At 44.3% G+C, this 22,168-nt stretch overlaps 2 protein-coding genes across 2 annotated transcripts; both read left to right on the top strand.

The window, feature by feature from the left end:
* The first annotated feature begins 3,318 nt into the window (after positions 1-3,318).
* On the top strand, positions 3,319-8,548 carry LOC128467501 (uncharacterized). Its single transcript, XM_053449158.1, has 8 exons — positions 3,319-3,432; positions 4,729-4,870; positions 5,345-5,484; positions 5,757-5,904; positions 6,235-6,347; positions 6,833-6,865; positions 7,203-7,281; positions 7,757-8,548. The coding sequence occupies exons 1-8, from the start codon at positions 3,357-3,359 to the stop codon at positions 8,001-8,003; spliced, it is 978 nt and encodes a 325-aa protein (XP_053305133.1). The 5' UTR covers positions 3,319-3,356; the 3' UTR covers positions 8,004-8,548.
* A 1,747-nt stretch (positions 8,549-10,295) lies between these two features.
* Positions 10,296-17,794, top strand: LOC128467665 (CD59A glycoprotein-like). The gene is made up of 4 exons (XM_053449339.1): positions 10,296-10,406; positions 15,789-15,863; positions 16,072-16,176; positions 16,903-17,794. The coding sequence occupies exons 2-4, from the start codon at positions 15,794-15,796 to the stop codon at positions 17,094-17,096; spliced, it is 369 nt and encodes a 122-aa protein (XP_053305314.1). The 5' UTR covers positions 10,296-10,406; positions 15,789-15,793; the 3' UTR covers positions 17,097-17,794.
* Positions 17,795-22,168: the final 4,374 nt, after the last annotated feature.

The raw sequence follows: 22,168 nt of genomic DNA on the forward strand, positions 1-22,168 counted from the left end.
AACCCTATGGGTTACATCAACCATCATGAAGACTAGCGGTTTTTCGCCTTTTTTGCAGCGTATTTTTTATTTTATTTTTTTTTTAAACATGGAGGACGTATTTTCGCAGGGATCCCTTCTTTAAATTTTGGTCTTGTTCCTTTTACACAGAGCTGGGTAATTTGCAAAAAGGACACATGCCTCTCTGCCACAGTTACTGCACTTAGTGATCATTGCCCTAAACCTGTTTCATAATTACAGATAGCGTTACAGAAAATGTAAAAACTCTTCCTTTTCTTTAACTGTTTAAGGCATTGTGTTTATTCGTTTGGAATATTTCATTATACATAATCAAGGGGTGGCTTCCAGGAATGGAAACACTTTGTGTATCCAACAGAACCGCAATATGTCCTCAGAACCAGCTTCTTCAAGGTAATTTACCCCGTATATTATACAGAGAGAGAGAGAGGTAAATACACTATTTAAAAACATTTATCTTCTATGGTGTTTAAGGAAGGGGTTAAATTATGTTATAGTTTTATTTTTTATTGTATCGTTATTTGTAGGTTATGTGTATATCAGATACAATTTAATGTTACGTTTCTGATAAAGAGCATTAAGAGTTATAGTTTGGTTAACCCCTTCAAGTGTGGAGAACGCAATTCTCTAAATACACAAAAACGGGTTTACTGAGGCGTGTAGGGATAGAAATATCACAGTAGTTATCCCCAGATGTGTAAAAATATTTTTCTCTTATATCTTATATATTTTTTCCTGCTTCCATGTCCGATAGATAATATTCGCTTGTGTGGTTTTCAGAATGGCTGCGATATTTTTAATTTCTTTCTTTTTCCTTTTTTTCTTTTCTTTTTTTTTTTTTTTGCTATTCATTAAGTTTAATACTATGAATTTATAAGAAATTAATTTAAAAATAAAAGATATTGGTGAAAAAAAATGTACAATATTTGTCTTTCATTAAACTAAATTACTCTTTGCAAGATGGGGTTTTAAGACCTATTAGTGGCCTTGAAGTGAATGGGAGGTAAAATTAAGATAAGGAGACTGATCGAAATGAGAAAAGTATTAGCTTTATCTGTGCTTTAGCAGAGAAATTTTTACTTTACAGAGAGGGTGGTAGATAATTAGAACAGCCTCCCAGCAGAGGTAGTAGAGGGTAATACTGTGAAGGAATGTAAACATGCATGGGATAGACATGCGGCTCCTGAATCTGAGACGAGACCAACGACTGATTAAGGTTTGAGTCTTTACAGCAGGAGAAACGGGCGACTAGACGGGGGCCGAATGGGGCTGATCTGTAAGTGCTCTATATGATTAACGATTGGTATTATAGCGGGGTTGCGCAATAGCAGTTGAGATGATACAGTGTTTCTTTCTTTTCCCGCAAGTTGCTTGGATAAAGTCCACAAATGCCGAGCGCTGCTTTGCCGTAAGGTTGGATCAGGTCAGCTTTTTAAAATTTAAAGCAGATTCAAAAAATCAGGAAACGAGTCCTGTCCAAGCGTTAAGTGCTGATGGTCAGACTCGTGTCTGGAAATAATACAGACTCGGCCTCCAATATCCGGACGCCGTGTATATTCTGATGCACGTTAAATGATTTAAAGGTTGTTGCCATAGAGACAGAAAATGTTTCAGTGCTTTCATGTGTTTTAAAACTTCAGAAGGAAGAACAAACCGACGGACCTGCTAAGGTTTATTTGCTTGCTCTACCGGCACAGGGTGTAATGTATCGTGTCCAGGTGGAACAGCAGCTTTAATGGCAACCAAATTCAATCTGGATTTTGGCACAAAAAGCCACAAAAAGATGTTCAGGTAACGAGAACGTAACCCAAGCAAAGCCAAAACGCGCCAGCAAAGCAGTAAAAATAATAGAATTTCTAATCCGGACAAGAGGAGGAGGGCAGCTGCAGCTTCTACCTCAAGGAAGGGCTTTCCGTGGGGTTTTGTTTTTTGGAAGAATGCAGAATAAGGTACCCGCAGAGGGTTAGAGCCCTCAGTAATATTGCAGGTGGTGATGGCTAAGCCATAGGTAGCCCACCGACATGGCGCAGGGGGCACAGAGTGGAGAGCTCAGTGTGGTCGCAAGGGTTTGTTATGTGCCTAGGCTTGGTGTAGTTATCTCTTCCCTGTCCTGAGGTTTATTGACCGCGATGTGATTTGCTGTGTCTTGCGTGGGTTAAACTCAAAATTCCATCACAACGTAATCATTAAAAAAACGTTAAGAAAGAAAACCGGCTTCTCTAGTTTCTTGGGAATTTAGTACTTGAGAGTTGTTGATTTGGATGGGGAGGCGCGTCGGGGTGTGAGCGTGCGGGTGTGTAAGGGAGCGAGCGTCATCTCGTCTCACATCTATGACATGGAATCGGTTACTATGTGTCCAAATAGCCTCCGTTTGCTTTTTATAATCTATGATTTACCATCTACTTCCGGTAGCAGAGAGCGACCAACTGGGACTGTAGTTAGGAGGTTCTGGGCATGACTAGGTGGACCTGGTAGTTAGGCGGCCGCCAAATGACAAGGACATGCGCGGCAGCAGCGTACAGCCACGTGGTGCCCGCACACTGCAGGACCCAATCTGGCTCTGAAGGGGTAGATATGGGGCACTGCCCGGGTTCAGGCCAAAGGTAAATACACCATAGAATAGGGCTCCTCACATTAAGTATTCATCATACAGAGCCAAAAGTAGAAGCTCCCTGTGGTTGGACCTTTAAGTCCATAAATTACCCCAAAGACTGCGCAGAGGGTAGATGGAAAAATATTGGGACTCCACACATTTAGTGCCCTTCCGGATGGTGTACATAACCCTCGCTGGCTCACGAGCTTTCTTCGACTATAACTCCCATTACCCTAAGCCATAGAGATTATTTTAGCCTCTCGAAGTCCTATAATGTGTAGCGAGACGCACGCGGACCCCGGTTGAGCATCGTATGCAGTGTACAGGAGGACGTATCTCGGTACAAAATATTTAAAGCCCCTACAGAGTAACGATGGAGCGCAATAATGCCGTCTTTCATTGTTTTACATTTGCTTTATTTTCTTACATCTGGTGATGTTATTTGACTTGCATTGTTCTATAATGGAAAAAAACTCAATGAGATGATAAAAAAAATTCTCTAAATTTACCCATTTACTAAAACAACACTCTTCTAAGAATTTGCCTCTGAGCGATGAGTAATGGGTAAGAACGTCAGGTGCAGCTAGATTCCTGTGGCCCTCGGTCATTGTCCCGTACGCTACAGTTTATGTCAGAACCTCGCCCAGCCTGGAGTGGCTACAAAGTAGGGTTGGCCGGAACGCCTCTTACAAGGATACCCCTTCTGTGTCTCGCACTCCTGCTCGCTCTCAGACGGACCGTCACCATGGATAGACGTTCGCTACCCCTGCTTTTCGTCCTCACGGCATTTGGATCGACTTATTCCCTTAATTCTGTCCAAGGTAAGAGCGACCGGGAAACACAACTCATAGAGAAGACGTTTCTGGAGCATTCGTTGCTCAGCAGAGCAGATTCTTCATTATATAGAGAAATACAGAAAAAAGTCACTTTATAGATAACTTTGTAGAGACCCCATCTCTAGAGGGATATTGACATTTTGGAGAGAGTTCGGAGAAGGGCGACTCAAAAAGGGAATGATCAGGAAAGATGGAGGGATCTCGGTACGTCCGGCATGGAGGACAGAAGATGGGAGAGAGGGATTTAACAGAGTACAGGAGGAGAAATGCTAGAACAAGAGACCAGAATCTAACACTAGAGGGTCAGAGGCTTAGCTGGAATGCAAGGAGGTTTTACTTTACTGAGGGGGTGGTAGATGAATGGAACAGCCTCACAGCAGACATGGTAGAGGCTAATACAGTGAGGAAATTTAAATGTCCATGGGATAGGCATATGGCTCCTAAGAGAAGACCTGTTTTTCTATATGACCCCTTACCAGCATGAGGAAACATAGGTTACTGCCTGGTGGCCTCGGCGATATGGTGGTGGTTTCATGGTGACTTGTGTGAAGTTTAAGTCTGATCTTAAGCAAGTCCTCAATATCTTGCCTATCGTGCCATGGAATCTAAATCTGACCCACTTTAATTGTCTGAATATGAGTATTTAACATATTATTGATATTTCTCCAATTCTTCATATATGGGATTGCAATCATTACACATTTACTTTGTCACAATGTTACCATGTAATATATTTATTGTAACAAAAAGGCTGATGAACACCACGGTATTGAAGTTGCCTCCTTGATTTTTGTTTGGGATGGGATATGTTTTTTAGTCCCTTTTTTAAACCTCGATACCGAATCTCAAAAGTTGGATAACCATCATTATGTAGGAAGTAGCCGGCAATATAGAGATGTTACTGCTAACTAGTGACTTAAGCCAAATCCTTTACTGGGTGAATGGTCATCTATCAAGAAGAGTGAAGAGGGTTTTGGAAGGGGGCACCCAGTGGCCAGATAACAGCTCGACGGGTTGGTAAATTGCTTTACAGTAAAAGAGGTCACTGCAGTTTGGAGTCACACCCTGCGTTGGATGCAGCTGCATTGCAGTACAGATCACGCACGTTCTGGAGCTTTTAAGTCGACTGAAAATGGATCCTTTCCAAGATACCGGTGCAGTCATGCCTTGGGAGGCACTATAAATCAGCCTCCATTACCCAGCCAGGACTGGAATGCGGTGCGATTCAGTGTTTTAAGATAAACTGATCCCAATATCTTCTGCTTTTTTTTTTTTTTGTAGTTATCTCCGGAGTGTTCATGACACCAGAGCTCGATGTGGATTATCACAATGCCACAACGACCTGTAACAAATATGAGAATTCCACCTTGGCCAGTCTAGAACAAGTCACAAATGCACTTAAACACGGATACGAGCTCTGCAAGTAAGTTTCCATGCAAAGGAACATTTATTCCACCCCCAAGTCAAGGCAACATTCAGCCCAACATGGGGTCTTTGTTACAATGCCATTAGGCAGACCATTCTATCAGTCAAGGCCAGTAGAACAGGACCTGTGCATTGTATGTTTTACATTAATCCATGAGGTCATCCTCACCATGACGTTGACCTGATAGACCAGTAAAGCCAACCCAGACATGGGTTCTCAATGGCTCTGAGAATTGCCTTGGACACTCATGGATGAATGTTGGAGGTCCTACTGTCTCTAGTGGACATCTATGCTTTCTTCTGTAGTTCTAAGACATGGAAAGCAAGACCTTCAGATCTCCACAATGCAGGAGAAGACAACGCAAGAAAGGCACATCAAATATATAGTCCCTAGTTTAAGAAGAAGAAAAACCTTTCTCCACCGTCCATGCGCTTTACTCGATGGGTAACTTCGTGTGACCTTTATTCTCAGGTGGGCTTGGATTAAAGAACAGAAGATGGTCATGCTTCGCCTGACACCATTTGAAGGATGTGGCAACTTCAGCCTGGGTATTTTGACAAAAGAAGATCTAAATAGAGCCTCCAGTTATACGTTCTGCTTCACGAAACCTGGTGAGTCTGTGAAACATATCTGCTGTTACCCCCATCTCATTTGAACCTTTTCATGGCGTCTTTTACTCCTTGGCTCTCAACCTAAAACACATCGCTCTTCCTAGTTTAATGTATACTTCCCAAGTGTCTATGTTTAGGAGGACCAGTCCTTCCTTGGAGCTCAAATCCCTCTGTACCCTTTTTGGCCATTACTAGCCTTTTTAAAAAAACAGCAACGATGCATGAAATATGTAACGTCCATTAACATCGAAAACGTTTTCCAATATTTTTAGGAGCACTCAGCTGGGTCTATGATGCCTTCTCGGGAAACCTGGGCTCGTCTTATGAAGACGCCGGCCAGACCTGTGCTCTGAAAGGGGACATTATCGCCACGCAAGAGCAGATTGAATCAACGCCTACCCGCCAGGTAACAGCTAACAGGTACGTGCCGCTACATCTTTACATTGTCTTTAGGGTTCATTTCATGTTTGTTTCCTCTACAAATTCCAAACTCATCCTCAAGGGTCTTCACAACTCGTAGACCTTGACTCTTCAAGTATAAACGGTTCTCCAATACATGGTTGGTGATAATGGTGCCTTTAGTGTTCTTTAATGTCTACAGAGATTTCAATCGTTGTTGACTAGTATAGAGTAGGTACAGGACAGAGGTGGTCCCAGTCCATTATAGACATGGGGTCACCAGAGACCACCGTGCCACGTGTCCTACAATCAACAGAATGAGCTTTTAATCGTCTTTTTCTTGCTTTTTAGAATTTCGTGGTATAATTTGGGATTAGGCTTCTTTGATATAAATAACAACTTCATAGTCAGCCCACCAGTACGTACCCAGAGCCAAGGAGGTGCTTTCTGCTACAACCCAAACTGTAAGTATACATGTTCCACCATCCGCTACAAAATACCCGTTACCGCCATATCCTAGAGCAGGGGTGTCCAACCTGCGGCCCTCCAGCTGCTGCAGGACTACATCTCCCATAATGCTCTTTCAGCTAAGGGGCTGGCTGAGGAGTATGGGAGATGTAGTCCTGCAGCAGCTGGAGGGCCACAGGTTGGATGCCCCTGTCCTACAGGATATTCCCATCTTCCACTCAAATTTGCGTTTTAATTATACATTTTTTGTTATTAATATTTCTTAATCTTTTAATTTTTAAAACATTTTTTAGTGTGTATAAATATATATGTAAGTGTGTACGAGAGTGTGCGCGTGTGCGTGTGTGTGCGCGCGTGTGTAACAATTATTGATAGCTGAACACGGTAACATTTTTGACGTAATGTTACGTGGCACAAATGGGTATCTACTGTAAAATGAAACAGTAAATAAAGGTTTTTTTTTCATATTCTTTCCCTGCAGTGAAAGACAATATCATACAGGTCAACGACACACGTAAGTTGTCTTATATAATTATATGTACATAAACAAACATATATATATATAATTATAAATTTATATAAAAAATATAAATTATAAATATATATATATAATTATAAATTTATATAAAAAATATAAATTATATATATATATATATATATATATATATATATAAAACACAGCACACGTTAAAAAACATACTTTCCTGGAACCTGTAAACTTAAGAAACATGGAATTACTGTTGTCATCGTAACTCCTCTATAAATAATTATGATTTCATTTTTTTTATTAAATATGTCATATTTTTCTTATTTCATATGATTTCACATTTCATGTGTTCCTTTCCCCGCAGTGTGGAAGAGAATCACCATTGCGTGTGTTCTTGGCTCAATATTTGTTATCTTACTGATCGCTGGAATATTTATGAAGGGGTGAGTATTGTATTTAAAATACATTTCAGAATTTAGCCTGTAAATAATGCAATAAAAAAATAAAATCTGCCACAGAGGAAACAGACCTTCCTTTATATTGTTTTATTCAATATAGTCAATAATAATTCCGTTTCTATATTATAGTCGCAGAACAGATATATTAGAAGCAACACAGCTCTAGGCGATGAGCCAAATTAGGGCCCCTTCCGTAAAACCCGCACACGGGTCCAGTGTTATTGCCCCTAAGCCAAATATCAGCTAAACCCAGACGTATACTTTGATGGGGTTCACTACGCCAAGTAGTCACATTATACCCTCCCGTGGTCATCTTCTTCTCATTGAGACGGAAAACATATAAGGTAAAAAATGCATTAGGAACCGCCCTAATCCGGCCGTTCGGCGTTAGAACCAGCCCCCGATCATGGTAACTATGTAACGTGAAGCGTGTTGATATTCTCTTGTGTGTCTTCCTTAGAAATCAGTTTATATGTTGCATGAAGGACAGAAGAACGGTGAATGTGGATGGACTGGCAGACGTCTCACCACCGGCCCCAAAATGGAACGCCACTGGTATTTATAAACCCATGACCCAGAGGAAAGACTCCAAGTATATCTCCGATGTAGCAATTGAGGGGCGTCCACCTGCAATCCGCCCCGAGATGAACGTCTATAGATCTCATATCTATAGCAATAGGGGCTATAGCAACACCGGGGATGAATGAGGAGCAGCACAACTGCTAGGGCTTCGAGAAGGATCAGCGAGCATAGGGAAGGATCAGCGAGCATAGGGAAGGATCAACGCGCATAGGGAAGGATCAGCGAGCATAGGGAAGGATCAGCGAGCATAGGGAAGGATCAGCGAGCATAGGGAAGGATCAGCGAGCATAGGGAAGGATCAGTGCGCATAGCGAAAGATCAGCGAGCATAGGGAAGGATCAGTGAGCACAGGGAAGGATCAGCGCGCATAGGGAAGGATCAGCGAGCATAGGGAAGGATCAGCGAGCATAGGGAAGGATCAGCGAGCATAGGGAAGGATCAGCGAGCATAGGGAAGGATCAACGCGCATAGGGAAGGATCAGCGAGCATAGGGAAGGATCAGCGAGCATAGGGAAGGATCAGCGAGCATAGGGAAGGATCAGCGCGCATAGCGAAGGATCAGCGAGCATAGGGAAAGATCAGCGCGCATAGCGAAGGATCAGCGCGCATAGCGAAGGATCAGCGTGCATAGGGAAAGATCAGCGCGCATAGCGAAGGATCAGCGCGCATAGCGAAGGATCAGCGCGCATAGGGAAAGATCAGCGTACATAGCGAAGGATTAGCGCGCATAGGGAAGGATCAGCGCGCATAGCGAAGGATCAGCGCGCATAGCGAAGGATCAGCGCGCTTAGAGAAGGATCAGCGCGCTTAGAGAAGGATCAGCGCGCATAGCGTTTGAATTTTTTCGGTTTCTGGCTCGACTTTTGGAGGTAGCCCAGCTGCATCTCTCCAACTGCTGACGAACAACAGATGCCCCGATCCTTCTCCAGCCCAGCAGAAGTTCATCATACAGAACATACAAGAAAACCCTAATGCTTTGGATCGATGCACTTGGGCCTGATTGAAACCGTCCAGATGTGAACTTGGATAGGTCTATAAAAAAAAAAAAAAACTCATCAACTTTAGCTATATTCATGAAAACTACAACCGCCGGAAATTCTTTATTTAATATAATAAGTTATTTTGAATAATCGAGTGGTTTCTGGGTATGAGGGGATCACAGGGCATGTGTATAGAAACAGAAGAAAATCTATTTATAAAGTAAACCGTGAAAATAAAATACATTATTCTTTTTCTGTAAATGGTAAATGTCCTTTATGGCACATGGGGGGGGGGGGGGGGGCAGAGCTTCAGCGCCGAGTCTTATTATGAGGGTCCAAAACACGAGACCACAGAAGATCCAGCTCGGGGTCCTGGCAAAGTGGGGGCAAAGTCAAGTCAATATACACCAGGGGCCACAGCTGCCTAGGGGGCACCATGAGGAGCACGTGTTCCAGGGTTAGCAGGAAGGTGGGGAGGATGGCGGTTGGCCCTGGTTTACAGTAATTCTTCCTAATCGCTTATTTTATGAATTAAAAGGAGGGCCCCTGCAATCTATCCTGGAAGCCGACCCCAATCCACTTTTATCCTTTCCTCCTTTGGTCATCATGTTTTCACTTGGTCAGATCTGCAACTCTGGTGACCCCCAGACAGACGTAGCGTCATCATCATCATCAAAGCAGATAAAGCAGACGCCCAGCGCTGTATACAGTAATAACCCCGCGCTGTATACAGTAATATAACCCCCCCGCGCTGTATACAGTAATATAACCCCCAGCACTGTATACAGTAATATAACCCCCAGCGCTGTATACAGTAATATAAACCCCAGCACTGTATACAGTAATATAACCCCCAGCGCTGTATACAGTAATAACCCCCAACACTGTATACAGTAATAATAACCCCCAGCGCTGTATACAGTAATATAACCCCCAGCGCTGTATACAGTAATGTCAGTCAATAATGACAAAAAACATGTTTTATGTCATTTTGTTCCAATAATCTCCCTTTATCTGCAGATCTGGAGCCGCCGTTGCTGTCAGTCATGTGATATTTTGGGGGACTTTCAGGTTCAAACACCACACTGAGCCAATGCTTTATGGCAATGCTAATGAAGTCCGTTCCATAGACTTAAATTAGTGTTAGTCTGGGTGATTAAGACCGAGTCACTCTATTGTTTCCCACAGGCAGTATGAGAAGGCGTCGGGGTGTTTCGTAGATAGGGGATAACAGAACGAGAATCATACAAACGGCTGATATGCAGCTGCCTGAAAATATTATATCATGGGACAAAAAGAAGCCAGCGGAATATTCTGGAAATGTATAATAATGGGATAGAGAATCAGTTCCCCTTTAACTAAACGGCATCTTTTATACGAGGCGTCGTCTTTGTCTGGGCGGCTTTATACAGAGAGAATAAAAGCCGTCTGCATTGCATAAAAGTCTGGAAGGAAACGACGTCCCTCCTTCTTATCCACCCCTATTCACAGGATCATTTCACCACTTCCACTGCAGTCAGAACAGGGAGCCGTCGCACCGCAGGGAAGGTAAGGGCACGCGGACAGGGATATCACTGCATCGTGCATTTATATGCGCTCTCATTTCTATTTCTTTGTAAATATATTTATGGGCTCTTGGCATCTCTTGCGTGACGAGACCTCTGGCAGATGGCTAGTACCGAATACTGCTGAGCTTGATGGGAGTTGATTAACCGCAGTGGAGCGGAAAGCATGCTCGGTATTTAATAGAACAAAAAAGAAACAGAATCAGCAATAAAGGGAGCAGAAACGGACTGGATTTGAGATGGAAACGTAAATATTTTTTAACCCACTCAATATTATTCATGTAAAAAGATTGTGGGGGGGAAAAAAATGTAATTTAAATAAATAATGCTATGGCCAAAGTAAATATCTTTTTTTTTAAAATTATTATCTTGATGGTTTATATAAAATGTTGTGAAATTTAAATTTAAAAGGCTTAGATGGAATGTAAGGAAGTTTTACTTTACTGGGAGGGTGGTAGATAAGTGGAGCAGCCTCCCAGCAGAAGTGGTAGAGGGTAATACAGTGAGGGTATTAAACATGCATGGGATAGGCATACAGCTCCTGAATCTAAGACGAGAACAACGACTGATTAAGGTTTGAGTCTTTACAGAAGGAGAAACGGGCAGACTAGACGGGGGCCGAATGGGGCAGATCTGCAGATTCTAGACAGATGAATTTTGGGGGTACTGCAGAATTCCGGGGGGGGGCACTCTGCTTTCTCATGCATTAAAGTGAATACCATGGGCGGATTGTCCCTTAAAGAGAGCTCCCTGTTATCACTAACGTTCTCAAAGGGTTAATGCTCCGTCAGCCTCTTTAGTTGAAAGAGCATTGTGGGAGTTGTAGTCCTGCAACAGCTGGAGGACAGTTTGGAGACCCCCTGGTTTAAACAATTCCCGCCTCTGGGGCAGGTATATGGGGATGATTAACCCATAGAATGCCAGCAGCGTATTGTCATCCTGGGACCGAACGGGTTAAATCACACTAGAATAACCTTCTCCTTGTTGTCTGGGAGCGATCAGCGGCGGGGGGGGGGGCGAATGTTTCTTCCTCGAGAACAATTATGCAATATGTGCGGAACATCTTTGAAGAGGATTAGGTCTCTACTACTCTTTTTTCCTGCTACAGTCGCCATAAATAAATAAAGATAAGTAATGACCCCAGGGAGATAAGAGTGCTAACTGCACCCAAGGTGCGGCCGTTAACCCCGCGGCGATCCCTAATTTCAGTTGTTTGTTTTATGGAGGACCTGGCAAGGGTTTATCGTATTTCTTCCTATTTCAGACTTTTTCTGCTATATTTCAGCCTCCAGTTGTTATTTTTTGAATTTCATAGCGCCGTCATATTCCGTAGTGCTGTACAGGGAATAAAAAAGTTATCGAGTTCTGCCCGATTCAAACATGCTTAGTCGTAATTCTCGATTTCAAATGGCGGTTACATTCCGTTTGAAAAAGAGACCTCTGAGGCTTCGGAAAAGCTTATGTGACTCTACGTATTTTTCTGTGTTGGAAAGAAAAAAAGGATCCGTTTCGACCCAATCCGGCTTTATTGGCCTCCTTTATTAGCTGGATGACTCAGGATAAGGTCACAGCGAGGGGGGAGGGGTTAGTGAAATTCCACCCCGGCCCTGGCCGTAAATATACGCTTGCAGAGGCAGATTTTGTGAATCCTGCTGCAATCGCCTGCCCCGGCTTACCAGCGTGGGTGGGGGAGCTCGTCATGGGTACTGTCCCTTTAAACACCCCCCCCCCACAGGAGCGCTGGGTGGAGGAGGGGGAGACATAAAGGGAGGAGGAACGGCAGTCATACTGTTTACTAAGAGAGAGACAGACAGCACAGAGACTGCCGAGGAAGAGGCACCGTGTGTATGTACGGCGTGTGTATGTACGGCGTGTGTATGTACGGCGTGTCGTGTGTTGCCCGTGGGATTAGCCGTGTTGGTCTGAGAGAAGATGGAGTTTTTAGTCGATGGTTGTTTAAAGAAGTCGGCGAGCCTCATGAGCTCTGAGCCCTGGGGATCGACCAACCGACTGCCTGCAGCCAGGGATCCGCCGCCGTGCTGCACGTTGGGCTGTTGGGAGCAGATGGCTGCCAAGGGGGTGCTGCTCGGCCCCCACCCCGGCGGCCCCTGCTTGAAGATTTGGATTTTTTCCCCCTTTTCTTTGTAGCTTTTTTTTTTTTTGGCTGCGGTTATCAGGGTGACGAGGATCAAGCATTATTTACCGGTACTGGATCCGTTTTGCTTTCAGACAGAATATCCAAGGGCGGCTGACATGGGGTAGCTTTAGGGACCGTAGCAGATGTTCTTTGGGGCCCCTGCTGTCTTACATGCGATGTGTGTTGCTGGGGGCCCCTGGGAGAGGCTTGCTCGGGGCCCTTTGTGCGGTGGGCACATCACCGGTTGTGTTGTTGGTCTGTGTGGCTGGGCTTTGCCTTTGCCCCCCCAGTGAGGAGCACACTGATGGCATTGTACAGTATACAGCACAGTGTATGCGGCTGCCGGGAGCAGTCCAGTGAGGGGCCGGCGTGGGCCGGGATCTGACGCCTGGATCCCAGCCTGGTTTTGTTGACCGTTTTAGTCTCCTGCGTCTAAATGCTGCAATCAGAGCTCCGAGACAGCTGAGAATCTCCGAGTCCTAGAGACAGACGGCCTTAGGGGCTCGATGCCAAAGAGACCGCCGACCTTCAAGCTGCCGGCGAAGTGGGAGCCAATAAAATAGAGCAGCTTCTGCCCCCCCCGATCACAATTCTTGTACATCATGCCAAGAACGTTATTTCATGAAAAACCCAATCGCCCCAATCAAGAAGTGAGCGGCGGAGATTCCAGTGCTGGTTTTGGGAGGATCATGGGAAATGGGTGAACATTGGCATAAAATGCAATTTTCTCATTTATGATGTCATTGTTTGCAGATAAATATATAAATATGAGTAGCTTATTATTTTGTTTTATATGGTGCCATCCTATTCCGTAGCGCTGTACAATGGGTAGCTTAAAACGAATTCGTTAAATAAAATAGCAGGAAAATTCCAGAACGCTGGTTTCGTAGCTGGATTCGGTTCTGGGTTTATCTCAAATCCAGAATTTTCTTCTTAAAGTTTAATCCTGTTTGTTTTTTTTTTTGTTGTTTTTTTCCCACAATTGTGTTTCTGACAAAAAAATTATTAATGATGCAAAATTTTACGTTAAGGAATTGTTCCTGGGAAGAAACTGGATTTTAGTTTAGTGTTCTAAATCGGTCTTTAGAAAGATTTGTAATATATAGAATGGGGGGGCCCACATAAGATACCACAGTCAAAACTGGGGGGGGCACTAATAATTTCCACCATTAAATCATTATACTGAAAAAAATATATATATGTATAATACTTGGACATTCAACTTGGGAAGCCTGAAGCCACAATTTAGTGCGACTAATCCTTGAAATAAATTTTATAGAGTAAATAACACCAAACCTTAACTTTTCCACTAAATCATTTCAGGGCCTTGAATGTTTTGTCCCCTGAAGTCACTACAAATTCAGGAGGGCGTTTTAGCTCTGGATAAGTAAAAAGGAAATAGTTCCTACTGTAAATTAAGTGCCAGGAAAAGGATGACCAAACACACACACACCCACGAACAGGCTTCTCCACACCGACACCCAGACACACCCCAGGACAGACTCTGCCACACCGACACCCATATACATGCACACCAGGACAGGCTCTGTCACACCAACACACACACACACACACACACACACACACACACACACCAGGACATGCTCTGCCACACCAACACCCATATCACTCCCATCACTCCTGTGTTCCAATGGCCCTTTATCACTCCCATCACTCCTGTGTTCCAATGGCACGCTGTGTTCGTTGACCCAAGTTTAAGTTTAATTGATGGCTAGAAACCCCTTTTGTAATTGTTACAGCTGGAAATGAGTAGTAGTAGTGTGTATCGATGTGTATGTTTTTATAGATAGATATTTGCAACATTTTAGTTCCTCTGTGTCAAAAACCTTTGTTTTGTTTTAGCTGCTTCTGCAAATCAAATGTTGTTTTCAGAGTAGTGATGACCTAGTCTCTATTGTCTGGTTAACCCTTTGCAGGGTGTTTTAGCTGTAAACCTCATAAGGCATTTAATAATTAGAGTAGAATCTCGCCTACAATACAAAAGGTTGCATTACGAAACGTAATAATTTATATAAAGAAAGTCTGTTGAAACGCCCCAATAAAAACTCGTTTCTTACGAAAACTAGTTTTGTTTCACTCTTTGAAGCCTTTAACTCTTTGCGGGATGTTTTAGCAGAAAAATCCTATAATAGAGATTCTTTACATAAAATAAACTCTAATCTGACCTATAATACAAAGTATTTAATTTCGAAAAGTAATTGTATGTTAAAAAAAAAAAAGTTACACCCTCCAAATAAAAGCTCGGTGCTTAGAAAACTAGGTTACTGTGAACTTTTTTTTTTTTTTTTTTTTTTTATATTTTTTTGTGTGCGGGACCAACCCTTTGGACACTGTCTGGTATGTAAAGAGTTAATGTGTTTGGCTGCTGTTACATACCATTAAAACTCTTTTAAGACCAAATATTTACTTTATGGGTTGTTTATATTTGTTAGAAAGTTTATATTTACAGAATGTTTGTTTATATTTGTAAGGCGATGGACATCAGTTGTCTCGTGTATATTCTTGTTGATTTCTATAAAGGTCATTTTATTATGCAGAGCATTACGGGGCTTACATCGTTATATTACATCATAAAATACATTGCTCTTATAAATAACAAAAAAGGGCCTCTGGTCAGAGGAGCTTACAATCTAGAAAGGATTCCGATTGATCCCCTACGAACAATTACATGCTGGTGACACTGGATCTGGATGGGTTAGACTTAAGTGGGGGTTTTAGGGGGTCCGTGTTTTTTTTTTTTGGGGGGGGGGTCACACTGGCTTTATCGTGTTAGAATATTCTCATAGGTGGTCTTGAGGTGCGATCGTGAGACTCCTTAATTAACTCAGCCGAGAGAGAACCCAGGGTGTTTAATCAGCTTCTTGAGCATACCTCCCAACAGTCTCGGATTTCAGGCTCAGTGCCAGGTAGCAGGGAAAGATAGGCCAGTTAGAGGAGATGTTTTGATCTGCCCTTGTCTGGCCCAGGGCCCTCTGTTGCCTTTCGCGATGCTCTGAAGCTGACTGCCACTAAGAGGCTCCTCGGGGGACATCCCCAGCCACGCCCTCTTCTGGCACTGGCCCCACCCCTCCCAACACAGATGTCCTGATGCGAGTGGGGTATGCTTGAGTGTTCACTCAATGAGTTTGACTGAATTCCGCGGTTTTTGTACGTCTTCGGCGTGACGTCCCGGGTGCTGAAACAATAATCAGATCTCTTATTTTGTAGACGCCATGGATTCAAACTGGGGGCCCCGTGCCGTGATCTGCCTCGGCCTGACTCTGCTTGCGTTGTGCTCCACTAGTAAGTGTGTGTGTGTGTGTGTGTGTGTGTGTGTGTGTGCTGATCCAGAACGTCCCGATTAAGTTCGAGATGAAAGCTGAGCTGTGATTGGCTGCTTATAGTGCTGATCGCAGCCCCGTCTGTCTGCGTTTTTATTATTTGTTTGGTGTTGTAGCTCCCGTGTCTCTGTTCCTGTTGATGTTAAGGTGTCCGCTGCTTTGCCTTTCAGGTCTGGCCCTCGAGTGTTACGAGTGTCCACAATTAAGCACTGACAAGTGTGAACACAAGGCCAGCTGCGTCGCACCGAAAAACACTTGTCTGAAAGTCACATCAGGTGTGTGCCGTGGTATCCGCGCATGCGCCAAATCGAAATACCCACCGAAGGGGCATTAGTTCACCATCGTCCTCTACAAGCAAATGGCTGGGGCAATTCCAGCCTTTATATGATGGCTCAGAGGTCCCTTTAAATTGTTTCCCTTTTGCTACTGCACGAGGGGGGATTCTGCTCTATATACATACTTAGTAGATTGGGCCCTCTATATGGGTTTGCACCGCTCCCCACCCCCCGCCTACTTTCCATGCAGGAGATTTATATGCCAGCCAGGCGGCTCCAGTGCTGGCTCTGCGAATGCTGCGGGCCGCCGTGCGCATGCTCGGAAGGTGCTCCCATTGATTTCAGCGAGAGCACTTTCCTGCCACTGATTGGCTGCATCAACCAGCCAATCAGTGGCACAACTCATCGGAGCACAGAGGAGGGCAGCTGCAGGTACAGAGCTGCAGCTTCTAGTTCAGGTCAGTGGGGTTTTTTTCCCCTTTTATTTTTTTTTCTTCAAATAATTATTATTAACCACTTAAGGGAAATGGGTTGTCCTTTAAACCCGTAAAAAAAAAATAATAATAAAAAAAAATGTGGGCCCCTAAATGTACATGTACGGGCTTTGTCTTGAAGGGGTTAAACTGTCCCTTTAAATGTTAAATAAAATAGCACTTTTTTTTTCTTTTTTTTTATCATGTCAGAGAATAATTTTCTTATAAGTTGATATTTTTTTATTTTTTTCAGAGGGCAAATCCTTATACCAGTGCTGGGAGAGCAACCGATGTGACATAAACAGCATTAAAACCGACTTCCGGCTGACCAAATTCACTTCCTCCTGCTGCCAGAACAACTTGTGCAACCACAGCGCGGCCAGCCTGCCCCTCACATACTTGGTGCTGGCTCTGGCCGCGGTGCTTCTGCTGATGTCCTCCTGCTGATTGCGCGGCCGGTTCTTTCCCGCCGGCAATCTCCGGCTTTATCTGTTGGCAAAACTAATCGGCGTCTATTACAGAAACCGCGTACGAGTCTAGCGAGCTTAACGGCATTGCCTGCGTTTTCACCGTTATTCCTCCCCTGCGCTGCACACCTCGATAATATTAATAAAATATATAATATATTAAATTTATATTTACTTTATATACACAACCAGATCAGTGCCGCCGGCTGCATGCGCATAACGCAACGCCTGGCCACGAATAGCCAGCACTAATGTCATTTGGGGGCTGCCAGGGCTGCTTAGTCAACCTCTAGATTGTAAGCTCCTTTGAGCATGGGCCTCCTCACCTGTTTCTGCAAGTCAGATTGTGATGTCATATATTACTCAAGTCCGGTCTACCCGTTGTACAGCGTTACGGAATATGACGGCGCTACATAAAACAGCAATAACTCAAGTCCGGCTCTGCCAGATGGTTGCAAGATTAAAGCAATGGCAGCGTTTCAGCTTTCCTTGTCTGCGTATGATGTCATGATTGATTTCTGCAAATTCTATTCTGTAATTTTTTTGAGAGTTCCAAAAAGTATCATTCTTTCTAGATCTCCTGCGTCGTCCGATAGAGGCTGGTTGGAATGTAGGCTTTTTTCACCCCAATATTCAATTAAAAATATTCAATAAAATATTGTTTCTGAAATCTATAAATCGTTTATTGTAGTAATTTTGGGGTACTGCAGAATACCCTAATGTAGCTGCCATGGCACTTATGGAGCTATCGTGATGCACGCGATGGTTGCGATTGCTCTTTAATTAAAAGAAAGAAGTATTTTAATGTACTTTTTATCTCCCTGCAGTTGGAGGAGAAGATTTATTTCATGCAGCCATTTCCTGGGGACGCCGGCCTGTATGTAACGGCTCAGCCTGCGCAAGTGAATGTCCGACGAGGACTATTTTGGGAAAGCCTGTAAGGCTTAAAGGGGAAGTCCCAGGAAAAGAATCCAGATTAATAAAAAGCTGCTTTTATCTGTTTTTCTGGAGGCCGCCATTGCTGTCAGTCGTGTGGTATTTAGGATAACGTTCCCTGCTCAGGCACCACACTGCGCTGATGGAAGTTTTTCCTGCCATCCCAGGTGACGTTACAGATAGACTCCTCCTCCATACCTGAGAAAGGGCGGGACTCCAAAACATTTAAAAGCCCCTCCCCACTTGGTATCTCCAGTTTTTTTCTCCTGCCCTACATCAGGTAGGGAGGACTCGTCTCCTGTTCGTTGTTTTTTATTTCTTCGGCTCTAGGTAGAGCCGGTTCCCTGGTCTAAGCCCCCTTTAGTGGGGAATACCTTGGCACCAGTGGCGACTCTAGAAACAATATATAGGGGGGGCACACAAGATATCACAGTCAAACTGGGGGGGGCATTCATAATTTCCAAAAGTAATGTGCTATGGAATTATACTTTTGTTATTGGGCTGAAATAATACTTGATCATTCAACATGGGAAGCCTGAAGCCACAATTGAGTGCGACTAATCCTTGAAATAAATATTATAACACAATAAATAACTTTTCCACTAAATGATTTCAGGGCCTTGAACGTTTTTTCCCCTGAAGTCACTACAACTTCAAGAGGGCATTTCATCCCTGGATAAATATAAATTAAATAATTCCTACAGATGACCAAACACACACACCAACACCCAGACACACACACCAGGAGAGGCTCTACGACACCGACAACCAAACATACACACACACACCAGGACAGGCTCTGCCACACCCACATCCAAACACACACACACACACCAGGACAGGCTCTGCCACACAAACACCCACACACATCAGGACAGGCTTTGCCACATCCAAACACACACACACCAGGACAGGCTCTGCCACACAGACACCCACACACACCAGGACAGGCTCTGCCACACTGACAACTGAACACACACATCAGGACAGGCTCTTCCACACCCACATCCAAACACACACACACACACACACACACACACACACACACACGGACAGGCTCTGACACACTGACACCCAAACACACACCCTAGGACAGGCTCTGCCACACTGACAACTGAAAACACACACCAGGACAGGCTCTGCCACACCAAAACCTATACACACACACCCGAGGACAGGCTCTGCTACACTGATAACCAAAAACACACAAACAGCAGGACACAATCCACGTCACAGACGTCTGCATCAGGATGGATTTTTCACACTGCATTGTCGTTTATACCCCCTTAGTGTTTTTGCCCCTGCTGAACATATATATTAATATTAGCCCCAGTTGCCGATAGCAGGTATAGATCAACACATTAACACACAAACCAAGCTTTGCATGGATAGATCAACTGAAATTCACTTGTGATCTCAGCACTGAAGGTATATATCAAATAAACAGAATCAGACATACAAATCCTGTATTTGCAGGTATACAATAGTATATGAAACGTAGCATTGCAGGTATAGATCAAATAAATACATGGAAACAGCATTGCAGGTATTAATCAACTGAATAAGACATACAAACGCTGTATTTGCAGGTATACATAAATAATGTATGGAAATATATAGATATGGATCTACAGAATAACGCAAAAACCCAGCTTTGCAGGTAAAGATCAATTGGAATTCACATAAAAACATGGCATTAAAAGGTATATTTAAAACCCCCTAAATTACAGGCATAGATCACAGGTTGCACACCCCTGTTAGCAATCACACTCCTATCATGCCAAGTCAGCCAGTACATGCTGGTACAGGATGGCTGTAAGTGATGTGCAGACCCCATACTGCTGGCAGCATCCATAGACAAGGGGGGCAGCTAGCTAGGTTTCAGCATGTACTGGCTGACTTGGCATGATAGGAGTTTGATTGCTAACAGCAGTCAAAGTCCCATCATGCCTAGGTTCCAGCACTTAAACATCCAACCAGTAAATGCTGAAACCTAGGCATGATGGGACTGTGATTGCTGTTAGCAATCACACTCCTATCATGCCAAGTCAGCCAGTACATGCTGGTACAGGATGGTCGTAAGTGATGTGCAGACCCCATACTGCTGGCAGCATCCATAGACAAGGGGGGCAGCTAGCTAGGTTTCAGCATGTACTGGCTGACTTGGCATGATAGGAGTTTGATTGCTAACAGCAATCAAAGTCCCATCATGCCTAGGTTCCAGCACTTACACATCCAACCAGTAAATGCTGAAACCTAGGCATGATGGGACTGTGATTGCTGTTAGCAATCACACTCCTATCATGCCAAGTCAGCCAGTACATGCTGGTACAGGATGGCTGTAAGTGATGTGCAGACCCCATACTGCTGGCAGCATCCATAGACAAGGGGGGCAGCTAGCTAGGTTTCAGCATGTACTGGCTGACTTGGCATGATAGGAGTGTGATTGCTAACAGCAATCACAGTCCCATCATGCCTAGGTTACAGCACTTACACATCCATGCTATCACACACACACTGATTCATTCATATACTCATTAATTCACAGATTCATTCCCTCAATCACACATTCTCATTCAAACTCCCTCCCCACCCCTTACCTGCACTGCAGCTCCTCGACGCCGCTCACAGACTTCAGCAGAGGGCGCGGCCTCCCTCTGCGTTCTCTGGTAAAGCACAGAGGAAGCGGGACTGGAGCAGAGTCATGTGATGTCACGTGAACTCTGCTAGGTTCCGCTTCCTCTATGCAGTACAGAAGACCCTCCCACAGGTAAGTAGCAGGGCTCGAGGTGCAGCCCGCGTAAGATCGGTTGCCTTGGCTGCCGATCTTACTCGGGCTGCACCCTCTCTCTCCTCCACGTTAAAAAAAAAAAAAGAAGAAAAAAAAAAAAGAAAGACGGGATCCAAATTCGGCAGGGGGGCAACAGGGGGGGCAAGGATTAAACTAGGGGGGGCAATTGCCCCCCCTTGCCCCCCTGTAGCGACGCCACTGCTTGGCACTATAGCCGGACGGCTGGTGCCGGCCTTGTCCGCGCGCACTTAGCTCCCTGAGCCGCTGTTGCGGCTCACTCTATCCTCTCTGCTTCTGCTCCTCCTCATGTGCAGTCGGTGGGTGTTCAGTTCGGCATAGCTGTCGGCCTGTACGCCGCGGCACGGCATGTTGGAACTTCCAATCTGGCGTTCCGGTAACTTCCGGTTAGGAGCATTACGCCCTTCCGGAAGTTCGTTTCAAGCTTAATTTTCGGCCAATTTTGAATTTGTTGGCGCCGAATCGCCGCTGTTGCGGCTTACAGTCTGATTAATAGCTATTGAAGCTGATGGCTGAGTAGCTTCTTTGCTCTAATTTTTTCTGGGTGCTGTTGCATCTGCAGTTATTATGTTGGCTCCTGACAATTCTGAGCCCCCCTCTGTTGAGAACAAAATGAAATCCAAACATGCGCGGTGTCACAAAGCTCTTTTTCCTCACCTTCCCACAGTGCAGGATCCCTCTCTCCTGAGTCGTCAGCCGCAGTTGTTGGTTATCCTTGAGATGCCTCACTATTTATCTGGAACGGACTCTACCCCTACATAAGACCTGTTTGCGGCCACTTCCGGCCCCAGCATCTCCAAACGTTTCATTGCTAGATGGATTGTGTCGGCCATCAGCCTGGCATACTCTGCAGCCTGCTAGTCTTCACCTACGTGGATGCGAGCACACTCTACTCGAGCAGTCTCTCCTTCCTGGGTGGAACAGTCTCTCATTATCTCCTGAACAGATTTATAACATGGCTACTTGGAAGACTCTTCATACCTTTGCCCAGCATTACAGACAGATGGGGCAGGAGGACTCACTTTTCGGTCAGAAGGTCCTTGAGGCTTGAGGAAATAATTCAATCTGAACCCCAAACATAATTCCTGTTAAAAGAAATGGTATTGGAGGCCTGCTTTGGAAGCTACATGGTACCCCAGATATGGCTGAAAATATGAAAAAACTTAGACCGCGGACCTTAAGTTTTTGCCAAAAAATGAAAAATTTTAAAAACACTCAAAACCTTTAGGAAATCATTCAATCTGAACCCCAAACATAATTCCTGTTAAAAGAAATGGTATTGGAGGCCTGCTTTGGAAGCTACATGG

The sequence above is a fragment of the Spea bombifrons genome, chromosome 10 (assembly GCF_027358695.1).
Source record: "Spea bombifrons isolate aSpeBom1 chromosome 10, aSpeBom1.2.pri, whole genome shotgun sequence".
Lineage (NCBI taxonomy): Eukaryota > Metazoa > Chordata > Amphibia > Anura > Pelobatidae > Spea > Spea bombifrons.